This window comes from Cryptotermes secundus, unplaced genomic scaffold (genome assembly GCF_002891405.2).
Source record: "Cryptotermes secundus unplaced genomic scaffold, Csec_1.0 scaffold426, whole genome shotgun sequence".
NCBI classification, from domain to species: domain Eukaryota; kingdom Metazoa; phylum Arthropoda; class Insecta; order Blattodea; family Kalotermitidae; genus Cryptotermes; species Cryptotermes secundus.
The window spans coordinates 875253-890491 of record NW_019744113.1 but is presented as its reverse complement, the minus strand read 5'-3'; the positions used below and the strand labels follow the sequence as shown (position 1 = coordinate 890491).

Sequence of the window (15239 nt, the reverse complement as noted above, 5' to 3'; positions counted from 1 at the left end):
TAAGGGACCCAACTGAATAGGTGTTTTCCTTCACTTGAGGACGGAAACAGATCCAGTTTCCGAAACGTCGTGTTTTTATTTGTTATCTTAAAAACCAGGACGATGGATAAAGTCCAAAATCCCAACATATCAGTGTGTTATACACCATCGTCAGAATCCTATAGTAACTAATATCAAATTAATTTTGAAAACAATTAATGACATATGAAATAAACATTGAAAGACATCAGTCAAGAATCAATGTGAGTGGCTTGGCTTCAGTGAGTGTAGAGCACATGATGTTACCTGGCAAAGATTATGGTTATATGGTAACAATCTCTGGCAAGCAGAATGTGAATATTGATTGTTTCAACCACATTTGAGCTAAATTTTGGTATGGATCATGGAACATTAAAAATTTCTTATCCTAAATGATAGCTATTTATTAAATAGAAATCCTTTTAATACAGAAAAATAACAAGTTTATACTGGGCTTTGGCTGAGACCAGACAAAGTATTCGCTATATATGGAACATCAAGAAATTTGGGAATATTAAATGTATATGTGTTGTTCGATACATATATCATTTTGACTTTCATCTGACGGCATTTTACTGCTGTACCTAACTGATTAAGCACTATGACATGAAGGTGTAAGGGGGGAGTGGATATAAAGACCCATGTTTTCTTGACCTCACACTAGTTGTAGGTGAGTGGTCAGCTTCAAACCCCAGCCACTTAACCCCCAGGGAAAGAGCCCAGGTATCCATTGGATAGGAGGTTTCGTGATCCCCTGAACTGGTCTGGATGATGTGGAGAGGAGAACATTTGTGGCCCTAACAGGACTCAAACTCTGAAACCTCCATCGCTGGGCCCGTAGCCAGTCGCTATACCAAGTGTGCTATCCCAGCACCTACTGCTGTCAAAGTAGCTAACATAATCTGAATTGGCCAACAATTTACATCTGTCAAAGTATGTAATTATGTTTCTTTGTTTTCTGTTCAATATTGTGGCCACAAATTCTTTTACACACAAATAACACAGCAGATTTTTAGAAATGACTGTGGCCACAACAAATTTTTTCTTCATAAATGCGGCAAAGGCAAAATTTTGCTAGTGTTGCAGCTTTACAAAAACAAGACTGGAGATTATAATATTAATGTGAAGAAGCATTTCTCTACTTTTTTTTTAATTTACCCAAAATTAATGGGTTTTCAAGAAGAAATTACTTTTCTATTGTATGTGAATAAGATATATACAGCTGTTTCATGAGAGTGAATATAGTAATGCTTCAATATACAAAGAGTTTCATTTGTGTATTAAATAATTTTTAGCATTAGTAGTACCAGTATAGGAATGGCAGTATAAATTCACACATAAAAGCTTAATTACTTTCCTTTCCTTACTGATATTTTTATAAAAGATAAGTGATAAAGTTTACTTGCTATGAAAACATACTGGAGGATGGAAGCATAGCTGCATGCATTCTTAACGTTGTCAATAGATAGAGGTAAGTGGTCAGCTTCACACCCCAGAGAAAGAGACCCTGGAACCCACTGGATGGGCCCCTGAGAGGTCATGATATGGTAGTGAGAACAAAAATATCTCAACCCTGCAAGGAATAAAATCCAGATTCCTTGGTCATGCAGCCTGTAACCTAGTTACTTTACCATCTGAGCTATCCTGAATCATTATTAAAGCAGACTGCTGTGACAAGTTTCACTGGCTTTGACCTTCTGGAAATGTAACGTTTGAAGCAGGTGCATAGCAGCCTGACCACCCATCTAACTTCACCATTATTCAGAATTGTCTTAACAGTAGACTCAGAAAAACTATATGCCTATCAGTATCCATCTGACACAGTGATTGGTTTACATTTGACAAATAACTTCTAATTTGTCCTTCAAAGTGATGACCTTTTTTGATCTTCTAGCTGGTATAGCTTCATAATCACTCGGTTCTTTTTCACATAGACACAGACTGAATACAGTGTAGCTTTACTGCAATTTGTGCTACAAAATTTGCATAGATGAGAAATGACAGCAGTTTGAGAAAGTATGTAGTGCATTATTGGGTGCTGGTTTACCTACAGGTGTAAACAAATATTTTTCTGCTATAGCTGTTCACTTTCTATATACATGTCATATAAACTGATTAATATTATTAGCTTCATTGTCCTTAAAGAGCAATTTCATACTGTGAGTGCTTGCACCTTTAAATTATTGTAATTTGGATTCTTCTTTTGGATCTGTACACTGTATGGATGTGGAAATTGTGAACAGGGAAATAGTCAGTAATCATGTGTACGTGTATATATAAGTTTTTCTTCAACAGACCCGATGATGTCTGTTCCCAGGGTGGATGAATGGGATCACCTCTGACAAGTGAACAACCTCCATTATAGGGCCACCTCCCTTCTATGATACACAATTCTCCATATTACTTTCATCCCTGTTGCAACATTCCTTCACCAGCAGGGATTCCTCTTCCACCTTCCACCCTTCCTGATCCACAGCAGAGGTGATTAAGCAACAATGTCATGTGCAAGAGCCGGTCTAGGCCTACCCTTTATGTATTCATTCATTGGATGGTTGACCATTTGGGAACAACAGTTTCCAATGTTTTTTGGCGCACTTTGTGGCCCTAAAAGGGCTGCTTTCATAATTTTTCCTATCCACTGTTCCCATTGGCCCAGACTAACCACCAGTGCCTCCACCTCCCTCCCATGGATCTCTTTGACCAAAGCCTATGTATACATGAACAGTGACTCACCTTCTACACTTTGACCATGAAGAAGGAAGCAGCATGTACCTCGAAGACAACAGCAATCTGCTCACACACACTGTGTAAAGAACAAAGAGCATAATCAACATCAACAATTAACCACTGTGAAAGCACAAAATCAGTGATTTTAAATTTATTCATGATAAAATTTTTGTTTTGATAATTTACAATGTATTTATCCTCAGTATACATAAACTGTAAGAAATCCAGAGTTCATTAAACTGAAAATTTACTCACAAAGTATTCATATATCGAGGTTTTGCTATATTCATAAAGTGTACAATTTTTAATTGTGGATGATTTTGTGCCCAAACTGTCCTAAAACACTTGACATCATTCTTTATTTCTTTCTTGCTGGAACCTGGGTGTACTATCTATCTATCTACTAATGGCAGAGACTGCTGATTGTCTTAATAGGTGGGACAGTTGGACTGTTGGACTGGCTTCCACCACAGCTGGGTCATCATGAAAAATAGATTTTCAAGTTTTAACATTTGAAGTAGATTTCACTATGATTTTTATTAGACAGAATCTCTTCCTGTGTTTTTGGCAGTTCACTCTCATGGAATGATTCATCATGTTTAAACATTTTATGATCTCAGATAGTACCAGTTATTTTTGTATTACACCAGTGTTTCTCAACTTGTGTGCTGTGACATTAGTCTTAAGTATGCCACAAAATTCTGAATTAAAACGCACCTCTATTCATTTAACAGTTCATAAATTGCAGTAATAAGAGTGTGATCTTATTCAGTCCTAAAAAACAACACCGCCCAATGTGACTATTTAAGTTTTATCATTTATTTTTGTCTTTGTAATTGTTAGTGTGATGGACCAGAATGAAACAAATCAAATTTATTCAGTCCTGTTTTGTCATTTCATAAGCCAGTCCTGATGTTTGTTATATTATTGCTACATATCTCTGTATTACAAAAGAACATGTAAAAGAAAAAATAATGAAGTACAATGCATAATATGAATATAGTGTTTGCATATTTAAATACATGAGTGTACCTAATTTTGTTTTTGGCAGATGGGTTGGGCTTCTCGTTAGTAAATCCTGTACTGCTTCCAACAAACAGGAAGGCTAAGGCTAAACTAAATTGCCATGAACCTTGTGTAGAAGACTTCCAATAACCGTGAGAATGAAAACAACCTATACGACCTACAGCTTCGGTACCGCGCAAAATGACGTCATGATTCCTAACGCAAGTGATCAATCCGTGCCGTTCGAGCTCGAGGTCGGACTTCTTGTGCGGCGACATCTGTGTTGCATTTAACGAACCACGCAGTTGTGCCACGCGCACCTCGACAGCTCAGCCGATATAGCGGTGGTCTACGGGCTGGGCGGTCGGGTTTCAAGAAATTTCTCTACAGCGTCCAGACAGGATCGGAGTCCCAGCCAGCCTCCTATCTAATAGGCATCGGAGGCTCTTCGCTCAAAGGGGGGGGGGGCTCTATCTAATTTAGAGGTCAAGAATGGTGGAGCTATATCTCCACTACCCCATACGTCCTAATGGCGTGTGAATAATTAGTTAAACACAGGGACGGCTTTACCTCATACGCGTGTACATAGTCAAAACGTCGTGAACGTGTTCACATCGACCTTGACTTAAGGTATGTCATGATCATTAACATATTTTATTTGTTTAGAGTTATACTATATTGATCCTGATAACTTGTAATGTTACTGTGCAGGTTTCGCTAAGCAACAATAATACATAGGCTCCCCAGTTAAAGCAGTCAGTCGATTATGAATTTGAGAGACAATTTAAATTTTTTCGATTTAAATAAGGTCTATTTCACATTTTTCCATTGTTGTGCCAGGTGCGCTTGCGCGCGGTTTCATGACCGTAAAAAAAATTATGTTGATGTTCTGAAAGCTCTGCTATAGCATAACGTAGCGTGGTGGGTACATAATTCGACACTCGATGTGGACCGGCAGTGAATTTCTCATAAATTATTTGTCAGAATTGCCTCTCTTATAATTCCCAGAGGAATACAAATATTGATTTTATTTACTTGTATTTAATCCGGTTAGCCCTTCGAAAAATAAAAAGTTCTACTCTTGTGGTTAAGTGATACTCCACATGCTGACAGGAGTAATTACAAAAAACAGTGCATCTTCTGCCTTCTGTAAGCAGCGATCCCAGCACAGGACTCTTTAAGTGGCTCCCTGCTTCGTATGCTAGACATCTGTGGCCGCGGTCGCGGACAGGGCATGTAGCACGAATGGGGGAATAGGAATACATATATGATATTGTTGGGAAAGCCAGAAGGAAAGAGACCACCACTGGGAAGACCAAGGCGTCGGTGGGTGGACAATATTAAATGGATCTTAGAGAGAGAGGATGGGATGGTATGGATTGGATTGATCTGGCTCAGAATAGGGACCAGTGGAGGGCTCTTGTGAACACGATAATGAACCTTCGGGTTCCATAAAATGCTGGGAAATTCTTGAGTAGCTGCAGAATTGGCGGCTCCTCCAGAAGGGCTCAGCTCCATAAGTATTATTTTTTTATCGCTAGTGGAGTGGGAGTAAGTCCCTTGTACTGTGGCCACTTCTGGCCTATTGTACCAGCCCCAGATGATAGGTGAGGGTGATTGTGGAACAATTGGTGGAATGAAGATTGGCAGGGGAAACCGAAGTACTCGGAGAAAATCTGCCCCAGCACTACTTTGTCCATCACAAATCCCACTTGACCAGACCCGGGATCAAACTCGGGCCGCTGCGGTGGGAAGCCAGCGACTAACAGCTTGAGCTACGGCGCGGCCTGCTCCATAAGTAAGTGAATAATCTCAAAGAATTTCAGTTACTAATTTATGTCAACTGATATTTCTGTGCATAAATGTGTCTGATGATGAGAGTTAAAAAATTTTTAAAACGTTAGTAGTAAGAATGAAATAATGTTCTTTTATCAATATGTAGCCCATTGCGTTTCTCTTTAACTAATAAACAAGACTGCATAATGTCTTAAAAGACACTGAAAGTAGATTACAGTTTTAAACAATTTAATACCTCTATGTGGAAGGCTGTCTAACAGTCCAAAGTAACAAAAGATGTGTTAGAAATAACTTTGTGTTTCAGGTGTCCTACTTCGTTATTCTATTGAACTTCATGAAATACACACTCGAGTTTGTGGTCGTGTCAGTCGTACGGCACTTCCAAAATTACTAAATTCACGCCAACGAGACATGCAGTTAGGAAAGCTGTACTTTAACATTAACTGAGCTGGACACCAAAAATATTGTTGCCGTTGTATATCACGGCAGACCAATATTGTCAAATTTCTCCCGTTTTCGGGTTTCGGGACCTTATGTAAGAACATTTGGTAGGATCCCAGACAACACAGACACATGAATAATGCAGATGTCCATTTAACCCCAAATGACATTTGAACCCACGATCACGTTGTTCGAGTGGTAGAAGTGGATATACACATTAGCCCGCGTGACCACTGTAATTGGTTATAAACATCAACAGGGATATTAAATAGTAGTAATAATGGTGATTAAAATAATTCGGGGGCTTAGTGGTCTAAGTGAAAGGCGATGTCCTTTCGTGCAGTTTTCGTGTTGGAAATCAGCTGGACCCATTGCACATTTCCCTTCCAGTGACTTGTGACAAAGCAATGAAAAAACGACTTAGTGTAGGTGAATAACACCAGGATAGCGTTGTAGTTCGGATCCCACGTTAAGCTATAAGCCTCCTCTGATGAGAGAATCATCATCACCACCACCATCACTCTGATTCTATCACTAGAAGTAAAATGAAATTCCCACTCACTGGCTGTTCCCATAAAAACATGCACCCCATATTCGTCCTCACACGACGGGCAAAGGAAGGCATAAACCACAATAACACCAACATCATAATTACAATAAATGGATTAAGATAAACTACACAACAACTAAATTCCATATAATTCATTTTGTATTTCAGTTTAATAATTGTTAATATAGTACTCGTACCTTTATATATAACCAGGTGAGAAGGCAGGTTAAGCTGCAGACTGCCTGACTAACCGTGTAATGGATCGTCACCATTTCACAATCACAGATATTACATCACTATTGTCTTAGCACATGTATTTACGTATTTACAGACGGGAACAAAACAAAGTAGAGACGTAAATATATATTGTTCTACGTTGTCAATCCCTGAAGAGATATCTCTGCCCTGTGGGCATGTGACGCGGGAATACAACACGCACGCGCATAGCTCTCATTCTACCCTCCGTTTTGTATGTATGTAAAGCTTGTACAGTGTAACAGCGAGTCTAAGGGAAGTAAAGAGTTGAATATGTAGAGCAACAAGTGATCTAAGGGGCGAAATAGAATGTTTGCATTCAATTTTTAATACAATATCGACGTGCGCTTTTACCTTCACTCACATGGACACCGCAGAACATTTGGAAAGTATGTAAGATTTGAGGTTTTCACGGCGGTGACTATGAAGAAGGCAGTCTTCTGGGATGTGGCACCGTGTAGATGTGGTGTTAACCGACGTTTCGGAGGAACGTATCGCCTCCATCCACCGTGAGAACTGGTACAAACAGTCTGCTTCTACCGGTTCTTACGGTCTCTTCGTTTGCGGATTTCTTATTTTTCCTTTTACCCTGAAGATGGAGGCGATACATTCCTCCGAAACGTCGGTTAATACCACATCTACACGGTACCACATCCCAGAAGACTGCTTTCTTCATTTGGAAAGTATTTCTACATCGATCGAAAATATCAGTAGAACAGCTCAATAATTAAAACCGAATATCCAAACGGAAGAGTACAATCCATCGGAGGAACCGAACGTACTCAGTTTCGCTGTCTGACCTTCCGCTTGAAGGACGTAGAAAGCCTCAGTTAAGGTTTAACAATGAATGTTCTGGAATATTTACACTGGCTTCATCGCTTTGCTTGACTTGCACATTATGCACATTCTGGCATGCTTACATTTTTTTTCTGGCTTGCTATGTGATTCGCTGCCTTTCTATGCATGCATCTATTGAAAGTGAAGGGTTAAATCTATGGAGAATTGCGCCTCAATTTATTACTATTACTGAGTGCCTTGGAAGCACCTTGTTCAGGGCCACTGTCATCACTGCCCTCTGAATACTCTTCTGAATGTTCATTTTCTCTGTCATTGTCTTCCTCATTGTCGCCAGTACTCTCTGCTCTTGCTCTCGACAACATGTCTTCTCTGGATCCACTCAGCAATTCCATCGCCTCTTCATATGTGGGTGGTTGGGTCAACTGACTCTCTGTCCTCTCACGTTCTGTGGTTATTGGTAGTCTCAACTCAGGCGAATCTGGAGTTTCAAAATCAAAATTATCTCTTTGTTGAAACACAACTCTGGAATGAGTTTCATAAGTATCGTCCAATTCTCTCTCTGTTGTTTCCCGTTCTTCTTTCATTCTCTTCTTTATGCTATGTTTAATAACGCCTACTACAGTCAATATTCCTACAGCGGTTATAATCAGTATTATAAGTGCAGTGCCATAGTGCGTAAATCCAAATGAACCTTCTTGCTCTTCAGAAGGGTACCATATCTGATGACATGCGGATATCCAAGACTTCCCAGCCACAGAATCTGGTGATATACATTTGATACCAGATTGTTCTGATTGTGTAACTTTTACCGGGTAACTTGTTAAAAATTCCCAAAAGTTTTTGAAGTCTTGAGAATAACAGTCGCAAATCCACGGATTATCTGCAAGTTTAAGGGATTCGAGACGATCATTATAATCAAACATATTAATCTTAAATGTGTTTGTGAATCTGTTCCCTATTAAATTAATGCTTCCGATTTCAGGTAATCTCTTAAAAGTATCGTTAGTGATGTATGATAATCTACAGTAACTTAGGTCTATGTCTCTCAAGAACCATGACTGTATGTTGTCTGGTATATTGTCTAAAGGATTGTGAGAGAGATTTAGATGTGTCAACCAAGGCAAGCCTATTATAGAGTCTTTTTCTATATCTCTAATCTGACACTGACTTAGGTCTAGGTTCTCAAGCATCAGTATACTTAAATTTCCAACACTCTGGAGGCGATTCACAGATAGATCCAATGTCTTTAAATTATAATTTGTTGAAAATGTATTGGAAGGAAGAGAGCCCTGTAACGAATTTGTAGATAAATTGACAAATGCTAGTGACCTTGCACCTATGAATGCCTGTGGGTGTATATCCTTTATTTCATTTGCTGATAAATCAAGTTCAACCAGGAATTTGTTTTTGAGAAAAGTTCTTTCCTTCAGGGCTATAATTTTGTTTCCTCTCAAATTAGCGAATGTTAAATTTGGGAACCCATAAAGACCAGGCTTTGTAAGGCTACAATATGCAGCTTCAAAAACTTGCAGTGACTCTGATGTTAAGTTACCATGATTTACTGCAAATTGGCTGTTACCAGAGAGCTTTAACGTGGTAAGAGATGGTAAGTTACGTAGAGCGTTTGGATTCATGGAATCGATGTCACAGTAGCTTAGGTCAAGAGATATCAACGTTGAAGACGAAAGATCATCAAGCCACTTGATTCGGTTGAAGGATAGATCAAGGTTCTGGAGTCTTTTAAACCCCATCAGTGCCTTCCCTTCGAATCGTACGATACCACAAGAGCTGAGCTGAAGGTCTTCCAACGAGTAACTTGTTATACTCATCTGGTTATCATAACCAGTGAAGGTTTCGAAATGGTTGTGAGAGAGTTTCAATGTTTTAAGACTATTTAAATTCTGAAGAAGAATTCTGGGGTTAATCTTCGCCAAGTTCGTGAATGAATTATATGATAAGTCGAGATATTTGAGGCGGGTAAATCTTTTAAAAGTGGTCGTTGAAATCTGTGATATCCTGTTCCGAGACAGCTCCAGAACCTCCAGTGCAGTAAGCTTTTCTAGGTTTGGTATATTTTGGATGGCGTTTTCTTTCAGGTCCAGCCATTGTACCTGCAATTCATAAACATATATTAGCATTTAATCTACATACAACATTTTGTCACTTTAATTGCAAAAGTTCAACTCGAATGAAAATAGCTGTTGAATATTTTTTCACTAGTTCCTCAGATATCTTCTTAGTCAGATGACCACTTTATTTGTTAAACATTTCTATATTGAGGAATAATTGATGGATATTTAGTAAAAGGCAAAGAAACCCTTTTAACAGGCCGTGAAGGCCCATAGGGTTGTGAGACGTCGAGGCTCCCATATTTTCTAGAGAATTGGCTCACAGATGGCGATAGGAATATCAGTCTTACACGCCGGCCTCCCACTGTACCCCAGAAAGATTCCTGGTACACATTTTTGCTAGAGGCTGAGTTGACCCCAGGGCCACAGTACGGCTGGAGGTACTCGTATTAGGTAAATTGAAAAATTCAATGACCTCATGGGGAATCGAACCCGCGACTTTACGGCTTGTAGCATAGTGCCTCAACCAATTACGCTACCGTGTTCTCCGATGGATGTATAGTTTCTTTATTGCTAGTGGGGTGGGATTGAATCCCTTGTACTGAGGCCACTTCTGGCCTATTGTACCAGCCCCAGATGGTAGGTGAGGGTGATTGTGGAGCAATTGGTGGAACGAAGATTGGCAGGGGAAACCGAAGTACTCGGAGAAAACCTGCCCCAGCGCCACTTTGTCCACCACAAATCCCACCTCACCAGACCCGGGATCGAACCCGGGCCGCTGAGGTGCGAAGCCAGCGACTAACCGCTTGAGCTATGGCTCGGTGGATGTAGAGTTGGTTGAATAAATGTATGAATAGTCTGGTAGATGCTCTATTTCCACAGTTAGAACTTAAATTATTATTAACACACTAGTGTAACGCCCGTTCAAGTTCCAACGGGAATAATGAACTGATAAACAGTGCAGTAGAATTTCTCATTTTATAAATACATAGAACTGCTTCTGGTTTTGATACACACATAGAGAACTCTATTCCTTATCGCATGTTTCGACTTGATTTAGTAAAGCAAAAACTTGTAAAGATAAATTCCTTCACCAGCGACTAGTATTAATATTAATGGTCTAGTATTAATAAATTGAAGTGAAACGAAGCGTTTCACGGATGCCCTACGTTCCAAGTGGGAGCAACAGAAATAGATGGATAGATAGGAAGACTCAATCATATACGTAAATAGCCAATTATACACTAAATTATTAACAGCAACATTTCTAAATTAGTTCTATATTTTATATCTTTATAAATTTCCGAGTTCATTTAACTTAGAATTAATAAAATAAATCCAGTTTTTCTAGTCCTGAAATTATTCTTTCCCACAATTAATAACCTCAGTAAGATCACTCACAATTCCTAGGTTTTCGAACTTCGTCCAACGTCCGGTATTTTAAAAACCAGAACACACGATGTTTCGGAAACTAAATCTGTTTCCGTCCTCTGGTGAGGGGTCAGACACCTACTATGTTGGGTCCGTTAGAAAGAGCTAACCTCCTGGAATTGAGGTTAGCTCTTTCTAAGGGACTCAACCGAGTATGTTTTTCCTCGTTCAACTGAGGACGTAAATAGATCCAGTATTATACACCATCTTCAGAACCCTTTTTTTTCCTTGGCATTACAGCCCAAGTGGGTCTAGGCCTACCTCCATGAACTTCTCCGTTCACTTCGGTTTTTCTAGATCTTACACATTCGATAGGACTCCTTGGGCTGGTGATCAGCTCGTCGCAAGGCCTCTACCTGTACACAAACGCAGAAAAACGCACACACACACAAACTAAACATCCAGGCCCTGATTGGGATTCGAACCCACGATCCCGGTTTCCAAGTGAGCGAAGACAGTACATGCCTTAGACCGCTCGGCTACCGTGACCGGCACAGAATCCTTTAGAATCTGAAATTGGCGAAGGTTCTAGGTACGGTGTTTCTATGAAATAATATACCTCAGTCGGTTAAGAACATTATGTATGGGTTGCACGATTCTGTAGGGTTTCTCTTCACTGTATTTGCTGTGGGGCACTCCTTGCTTCCAACTAATTGAATATCGGGAGACTTACTGCGGAAGTAGAGCGGTTGAGTTAAATTAACTATGGAGCTTGAATTATGCTCCCTTATATGCCCTTATGGAGTGGTGGTTAGGCATATGGGGAATGCTACCAGTTACAGTAAATATGAATATTATGTAACGAGGCGATTCTTATTGTTTACCTCTTCCTCTTCTTCTCTATCGGGTTCTCTGGTCTGTTCCATTTCGGATTTAATTTGTGAAAGTATGAATATATTAGTCATTTGGTAGGATTCCTTGGACAAGAGATCGACCCCCTCGCAAGATCTATACCTACACCTTAAAATACAAGCACAGAAAAATATCAGGCATACGTGTATGTTCATGCCCCGTTTGGGAATGGAACCAAAGGCCCTACTGTTAAAGCGGTCAAAGACTTTACGCGCCCTAGACTGTGAGGTCACTGCAACCATTGTCATCGGAATAATTTGGGTCCATGTAAACACGCTAACGAGCCTTCAGATTTTGTAGGATATCAGGGATTCATTGGCCGGCTAAGCGAATATCAGCTTTTGAAGATAGGCTGTGCTTCATGGAGCTGGTTTCTATGACCGATTTACTTACTCTTGTGTCGACATCTGTGGGGAAGTTGAAGAGGTTCAATCCGGAACAGTTTACTGTTCTCGGTAGCTCATGTAGAAGACAGGAGCAGTGCCATGGACACGTCACCGAAGCACTGACCTGTTCTATCCCCAGGATGACGATGACGGAAAGCCGAACCAATAGGAGGACCATCTTCAAATTGATGCTCCGTTACCTGGATGCGTAAACAAACGCTTGAGTTAACAATATGGAATTAATTTGGCCACCCATTTTTTTATTGCTAGTGGGGTGGGACTAAATCCTTTGTACTGCGGCCACTTCTGGCTTATTGTACCAGCTCCAGATGATAGGTGAGGGTGATTGTGGAGCGATTGGTGGAATGAAGATTGGCAGGGGAAACCGAAGTACTCGGAGAAAACCTGTCCCAGCGCCACTTTGTCCACCATAAATCCTACTTGAGCAGACACTGGATCAAACCAGGGCCGCTGCAGTGGGTTTGGACACCCATAACATGGATATGCTAAAATCAATAACTTCTATACTAATGCTCTTTTTGTTTTCATTACACGGAATACATAAATGAAAGGATAAGCATGAAGATGTGTCCGTTCACTGTTTTATCTTCAGATCTTCTTAAAAAATATGAAATAATCCTGATCAGACACAATTCCTTCGTCACCGTCGGTCCACTGCAGCATGTCCTCCTCCATCATCAGGATTAAGGAGTAAGCCAGTAAACAAACAGGTTTTTTTTCCTTGGCACTACAGCCCCAGTGGGCCTAGGCCTACCTCCATGAACTTCTCCGTTCATTTCGGTTTTTCTAGATCTTACACATTCGGTAGGATTCCTTGGGTGGGTGATCAGCTCGTCGCAAGGCCTCTACCTGTACACAAACGCAGAAAAAAGCACACACACAAGATAAATATCCATGCCCTGAGTGGATTCGAACCCACGATCCCGGCTTCCGAGCGAGTGAAGACAGTGAGTGCCTTAGACCGCTCGGCTACCGTGACCGGTAAACAAACAAGTTAATTCTTGGTAATTCTGTATGATCTGAGGTTCTCAAAAGGGAAATATCGGCTGAGTCTCAACGGACTACACGGCCTTGTAGCCCAGCAGACGGAGCTCTTCTGAGTAATTTCTTAGCCGCTTCCTTATTCGATTTACTCATCGACCCTGAAGATGGAAGTAGTACGTTCATCCGGAAAGTCTGTAAACTTCTAACAGACACTACGGGGTCACTTCCCAAATGATAGTACTCTTCGCACTCACTGCTTTGGGAACGTAAATCTACATTTAAAAAAATTGGAAAATCTATGCGTTCCAAGATGCTGTAGACACTATAAACACATACTTTTGCTCAAAAGTTGATCTGGATATTTGAAGGAGACGTTTCGGAATCTGTATATTGTCATGTGTTTATGGCACCGTGACTAATAACGGGTTCTGGATTGAATGTGTGGATATATTGACACATCCTTTAATAATCTCTCTTAATCACAATCAGTTATAGCTCCATCACTAATTTACCCACTTCACAAATCACTAGGACACGCTCCATTCTCGTTCTAGTTCTTCGTTGCACTTCTGTTCTATACTCCTTCAGCTCCCAGCTTCGGAACTCAACTACCTTATATCCATTTGGCACCGACTACACGGAAAACATAGCCTGTATTTTTGACGAAGCTTGTTTACCGCGCCGTTGCATATCAATAGACGTCCTTCTATTGTTGAAAGCGTCCGGGAATGTGTTTAGTGACCCGTTGCCTAGCAATGGACATGACGCTGACCACATAGAAAACACTTCTTGCAATACATTTCTTGTTGCGTGCACGTATTTCGGGCGCTGCCCAGAAACGAGTCTACATGGAACAATATAGACACAATTTAACGGCCATTGCTGTTTCTCTTGGGGTCATCTGGTACCAGACACGTAAGTTGCCTATGCGTTCTTTTATGATTAGATTGTGGCAGCTGCAGATAGCACCTTACCGTCGAACAAACAACTGTTATCATATCAGCACTCACTGGATATAGTCTACCGCTCTGAGCACAATAACAGCAGTAACATTTATAATGATTAGACATGGATGGGTAACCAAGATCGCCATGTGCCCTATTATGTTCGTACCTTTCTTATAAACCAAATTTCGTGAGAATCCGTTATATTCGTATGTAAATAAGGTAACCACATTTTTAAGAGAAGGCATAATGTGTCATATAGTGGTTTGTGAAATGTAGTAATAAGTTTTAAGTCCGATCATCAATCCAAAACCCATCTATAAGTCACTCACACCTAAAAATACGTGACTATATATATATCACCCTCCGCAGTCCCTTCAGTACTTTACTGTCCATTCTAACCTGAGAACGGAAGCAGTAAATTTCTCCAAGACGTTGGTAATATTTACCATTTCAACGCATTGACATCCTGCAAGATTCTAGAGCAAAAGTGCACTACGTGGAAACCTGAAGTCCGGAGAAGCACTTACTTGATTGTTGTCCAGAGGACATCGCTTTTGCTGAAACTCATGCTGAAGATGAAGATGATGAGTTCCAACCAGCAGTGTCGAATCTTCCACTTGTTACAAAATACAGTCGAAAGGAGAAATGTGCAAGGGTCCGCGGATCGCGTTATCTGCCCCACTATCAGCTTCCCTGCCTCTATTTGGACTGTGTCATATCTGTCCTTATCTTCTAAATGTGCCGGTACCGTTAGAACAGAAAATTTGTCTCTCGTCTCACATGTTTATGATATGCCTGAGTGCTTGGAAACGGCAGGAAAAAAGCAAGCGGTCTTCAAGACAAAATTAAGAGCAGATTGAATTAGGCAAGTGCTTGTTGCCATTTGGTGAACACCCTGTCTCACGGTATTTTATTTAAAAGCATGAATCTTATAATATGTTGATTTATATTGGCGCGA

At 40.3% G+C, this 15239-nt stretch overlaps 1 protein-coding gene across 1 annotated transcript; it reads right to left on the bottom strand.

Annotated features, from left to right (window-relative positions):
* Nucleotides 1-7398: 7398 nt before the first annotated feature.
* On the bottom strand, nucleotides 7399-14904 carry LOC111874466 (slit homolog 1 protein). Its single transcript, XM_023869990.2, has 3 exons — nucleotides 14809-14904; nucleotides 12337-12529; nucleotides 7399-9702 (listed from the first exon to the last, which is right to left on the bottom strand). Exons 2-3 carry the CDS (start codon nucleotides 12505-12507, stop codon nucleotides 7786-7788), a joined length of 2088 nt encoding a protein of 695 aa, XP_023725758.1. The 5' UTR covers nucleotides 12508-12529; nucleotides 14809-14904; the 3' UTR covers nucleotides 7399-7785.
* Nucleotides 14905-15239: the final 335 nt, after the last annotated feature.

Excerpts from the sequence above, each read along its gene's own strand:
- LOC111874466 (XM_023869990.2), bottom strand. The coding sequence starts at position 12,507 with ATGGTCCTCCTATTGGTTCGGCTTTCCGTCATCGTCATCCTGGGGATA. Across the intron at positions 9,703-12,336 it reads CCACAGATGTCGACACAAGA|GTACAATGGCTGGACCTGAA; the intron begins GTAAGTAAATCG and ends TATGAATTGCAG.